This window comes from Lycorma delicatula, chromosome 6 (assembly GCF_047948215.1).
Source record: "Lycorma delicatula isolate Av1 chromosome 6, ASM4794821v1, whole genome shotgun sequence".
Classification (NCBI taxonomy): domain Eukaryota; kingdom Metazoa; phylum Arthropoda; class Insecta; order Hemiptera; family Fulgoridae; genus Lycorma; species Lycorma delicatula.
Window position 1 is genome coordinate 155881686 of NC_134460.1, and position 5421 is coordinate 155887106.

At 31.3% G+C, this 5421-nt stretch overlaps 1 protein-coding gene across 1 annotated transcript; it reads left to right on the forward strand.

Annotated features, from left to right (window-relative positions):
- Nucleotides 1-1033: 1033 nt before the first annotated feature.
- LOC142326968 (uncharacterized) lies at nt 1034-2331 on the forward strand. The gene is made up of 3 exons (XM_075369699.1): nt 1034-1487; nt 1818-2027; nt 2129-2331. Exons 1-3 carry the CDS (start codon nt 1034-1036, stop codon nt 2329-2331), a joined length of 867 nt encoding a protein of 288 aa, XP_075225814.1.
- The last annotated feature ends 3090 nt before the right edge of the window (nt 2332-5421 follow it).

Genomic DNA, 5421 nt, shown 5'->3' on the forward strand with positions numbered 1-5421 from the left:
TTATACTCTATTGCTTTACTTTCAAAAAATCTTTAGCTACAAGTATTATCAAGCACTTTTTTATTTTATAGTTCTATTTTAATTGTATCAATGGGATTATTCCCATATATTTGGGAAAAAATAATGTAAATATTTTATAATAAACAATTTTTTTTTAATCATAACAAAAAAAATTTTAATTAAAAAAATTTTTAATTTCATTTTTCAGATTGAAAAATCTTTAGTAAAATCAAATCAGAAGTAAAGAAATTTCAAAAGTTTCTGAGAGAATATTAAAGATGTTTCCAGGTCCTTCAAAATATAACATAATGAACTGTTACGATAATATTGTTGAAGGAATCATTTATGACAACGTTGATAAAGTTCTTGAAATATTGGAAAGGAATAAGAATGAAATCAAAAGGATAATGACAAATTTTAAATTATATTATTTATTTTATAAGACAAAAAGTAAAGAAATGTTGATAATATTATAGGATTATTTTGATGTTAAAAATATATTTGATATTACCAATAATTTACCATCAATTATTACTGCTGCTATAAGACTTGGTATGGATATCAAAATGATACAACGATTGATTGACAGAGGTGGAAATATTAATCATACAGATGTAAGACATGTTTCACCATTATTACATTCTATAAAAAGTAAAAGAAATGTAAATTTCATAAAAGAAATATTAGAAATGGGTGCAGATGGTAATGAAATATGTGATCATGCAGGAAACTCAATATTACATATAGCAGTAAGTAATTTTTGTAGCGGTGATATCGAAGTTATTAAATTGTTGATAGATTCAAGTGCAGATACCAATGCTCAGAATTATTCCAGGGAAAAACCTTTCATGAAATTTCCACTGAATGCAGATGAAGATTTGTGGTTGGAACTTATAAAGAGAGATTATACATTGATGAAAGCTTAGGAAGCTATTTGTTAAGTGATAGCTTCCTAACTAATGTAGTATCTAAAACAAGTAGAATCAAACAGTTTATACATGTGCTTAATTATAATCATTTTACTATAAATACAATGAATGAAATATATAATCGTCTTCTACATTTGGCACTGATTAATAATTGTTGTGCTGAGAACATTACAGAAATCATTCAAAATGGTGCAGATGTTAATCACATTATATTCATTAACAGTACTTGTACTAAACCAGATATGATTGATATTGGTAAAGATTTTTTTGAAATGATATTCATTAATATTTATGACTTGTCGTTTACTAAGCCATTATTAGTAGGTTTGAAACTTAATAGAGATAAGGAAATTATATCGGCACTTATTGATAATGGTTCAGATGTTAATATGATTGATGATCATGGATTAACACCATTATTATATGCGATAAATAACAAGTATACAGTAGAAATAATCAATAAATTGATAAATTTAGGTGCAGATGTAAATAAATGTGATATTGATGGAGTTACACCTTTAATGTATGCAATTAAAAACAACAGTAATGAGATTATTGGTAGATTGATTAATGCAGGAGCCGATGTAAATGCAATAAATATATTTGGCAGAACAATTTTACATTATGCTGTTATATTTCATAATGATCAAGATGTAATTAATTTACTTATTCAAAAAGGAGCTGATTTTAGTAAAATAAGTGATAGTTACAATCAGTTTTGGTTCGGTGTAGAAGTTGTGAAGAAAAGCAATGATAAATTTATTGCTGAAATTTATTATTTATTGTCGAATGGAAACAATGTTAATAAGAAAGATGGATATGGTCAAGCAATTTTAATGTATGCAATAGAATTAAATATGAATAAAAATATTATTTTTAATATCATAGGTAATGGAGCTGATATTAATGCAATTGATAACAAAGGATATTCACCTCTCATTTATGCTATAAAGTTTGAGTGTTACATCGATGTGATCATTAAACTCATAGAACATGGAGCTGATGTTAATGTAATCGATAAAAATGGATTAACACCTTTAAATCATGCTGTTCATTCCCATATGTTTAAAGAAGTAATACAAATACTTATTGATAATGGTGTAATATAAACATTCATAATGAAAATTATAATACGCTTTTATTGTATATATTAAAAAATGTTAATAATAAAGAGCATGTGAGTTTTGTGATTCAAAAAGGTGCTGATGTAAATATTTGTGATAATAATGGTTTAACGCCAATAATGTATGCTGTATTATTTGGTAAAAAAAGTATTAAAATAGAAATTATATCTACGTTAATTGAAAACGGTGCCGATATAGATACTATTGATAAAGATGGTCGTACAGCTTTATCAATAGCATCTATATCGGCACCGTTTTCAAGCTTTAAAAATTTTTGAGATCAAGAGATGTAGCAAGGGTTATGCAGGGATTTTGAAACTAAATCCCTAAGATTGTAAAGTGTACCCAAGAGCACATATTGATTCTGACCATAATTTAATTATAAGAAACTGTAGACTACAGTTTGAGAAGATAAAAAAAAAGTGACTAAGAAATAGAATACAAACAGACTAAAAGAGAATAACGAGCATAGTTCAAATGCTTGAAGAATGTTAGTGAAGGACTTGCAATAACATCCGTACAAGTTGCAAATCATCCAGGAACTGAAACCGAATGATGCAGTTGTGCGAGCACAATTCTGTAATGTAATGCTTCAGAAGATAAACGATAACGAAGAGTTTGTTCACGAACTGTGGATGTCAGATGAAGCGCATTTCCACCTCAGTCGATTTGTTAACAAGCAAAATTTCAGATACCGGGCACAAGAAAATCCTACGCAGCTACACCAGCGTCCGTTGCACAACCAGAAAGTGACCGTGTGGTGTGCTATGTCATCTTACAGTGTTATAGGCTCTTATTTTTTTGAGGATGACAACGATCTTGCGATTACAGTGACGTCGGCTCATTACGTAGCCGTGCTTGAAAGCTTTGTTGTGGAACAACAAAAGAGATTTCCACAGATTCTTAACACAGCCTGGTTTCAACAAGACGGAGCAACGTCACATACTGCACGAATATTGATGGCAGCTGTACGCCGATTGTTTGGACGTGTCATTTCACAAAACGGTGACATTAGATGGCCTCCCAGATCACCTGATCTCTCAGCTTGCGATTACTTATTGTAGGGTCACCTTAAAAGCAAAATGTTCCACAGTAGACCTGCTACAACGGAAGAACTGAAGGCTAAGATCCGAGAAGCAATTGCGGAAATTCCAGTCGAGATGTTACGTCAAACCATGAACAATTTAACGAAGAGACTTCGTGAGTGTTTACGTAGAAGAGGAGGTCACCTGGAAGATGTCATCTTTAAAAAATAAACTAAAATGTATGTATCCTAAAATGGCAACATTTGTACAATTACATGAAATAAAATTCATATTTAAAAAAAAATTTTTCATTTACATTTAATTTTTTAAATTTCCCGTTTCTTTGAATCACCTGTACAACAAAACTGTAAAGATAACTCATGAAAAGAGACATGGTAAAGAAAAATACCACCAAAACTGAAAATGTAGAAAATAGACTGATTATAGTGAAATATGATAAGTACAAGCATTTTAGAATGAATAAATATACTACTATTACATAATTAACAATTCAATTATATGTGAAATTGATCGTTTTCAATCAAACTGTTAGCACCTCATTATTCTACTGTAAAATAAACTAAATAGCAACATAATGTATTTGAGTACTACACATGAGCAGCTATCCATAACAATAACAAGGAAGACCTATAACAGTAAGCACTTTTGCTGAAAAAAGTATGTATTACACAACTTGTAAGAGATAAAAAATCTAATCCCCATTTTTTATTTTGATGTATTAAATTGTACAGATTATAAAATCTGAACATCTAATTCATAATCATTACATAAGAGGTGATCATTACATAAGAGGGAAAATTTCTACAAGGTTTTATATTTATGGTTTTTAGAACATTCTAGCCAGAAATAATGAACATTATAGATATTACATAGTTGTACATCGAATAAGAAAATTAACTGTAAATTTAAATCATTTAAACGAACTACATACCGGATTATTAAAAAACGACTTCTCAACTTTAAAAGCGTATAAAATTTTATAACTTAGAGGTTCGGTTGAAGTTTCATTTAATAGCAAAATGCATCCGGTTTTGACTTAAGTAGTTCATTAGTACCGAATTTGGCCACCAGTGTTGTTAAAAATGGATACATTTACAGGTGCAGAATGTGCTCACTGTGTGTTTGGTTTCACGAATTTGCAATCAGCAGTTGCAGTTCCATGTAATATTCGTAAAGAGTAAGGTAGGAGCAATCTAGTAGGCGTATAATTTACTCTTGCCATCAAACCTTTGTTGAGGCAGTTTGAGTTGTGTTAAACATTCAAAATCATCAGGACGCCGACGCGTCCCTGAAGCTGCTGTGGAATAACTCAGAGAAAGCTTTGCACGTAGTCCGAAGAAATCAACTAGACGTGTGCCACGTGAGTCTATTCACAAACGATTATTTGGCATGTATTACGTAAAGAATTGCACTTAAAGCTATACAAACTAACCGTGATTCAGCATATTGCAGATGATAAGAAAGTTAAGGGCTGCAGTTTTGTGTGGAAATGAGATTGAATTATAGGCAACGAAACATCATTAATGAATAGTCGACGTTTCACATTAGTAATAAAGAAAAAACCCATAACTGCCCGATGTGGGGTAGCGAAAACCCTCATGAAAATTTGGAGCACATTATTGATAGCCCTAAGGTCAATGTTTTTTGTGCCCTAAGCAAACGAAGACTGTACGGTCCGTTCTTCCAGGAGGCAATCGTGAATGGTATTCTTTAACTGGACATCCTTCAAAATTTTCTAATTCCTCAGTTAGATGATGTTGACCTAGATAGACATTACTATCACCACCTCACTACCGCCAAGAAATCAGAGATTTTCTTGATAGTCGATTGTCAGGTTGGTGGATCGGTCGTGAAGTTCCAATTGTAGGACTACCTCGATATTTACTTTTTTCGTGTGGGGTTTTATTAAAGATTGGCTTAATGTGTACCACCTTCGCCTCCTGATCTTGTTGAGCTATGAATTTCAATTACCGCCGCAGCAGCAAAGATAACTACTTATTGGCTACAGTCTGGAATGAAATCGGCTTCAGGAGAGATGTTTGTCGCATTACAAATGGAAGCCATATCGATCCAAGGTAAATGTTGGGTGACGAACTTGATGTGGTTTTCGATGAAATGAGAACTCAAATGAATCTGTAAGTTATTTAAATACATTTTTATGTACCTTTTAATTTGTGAATTTTTTTGAATCGCTCTAAATAAAAAAGTGAAGGAAAGGGTGTGAAAGAGGAAGATGGGTTGATAGAGATAAAGTGTGTGTCACACACACCAATGTTATTCTCTCGGTACAATTTTTCCATTTACTTTTTATCTTTTACGAAT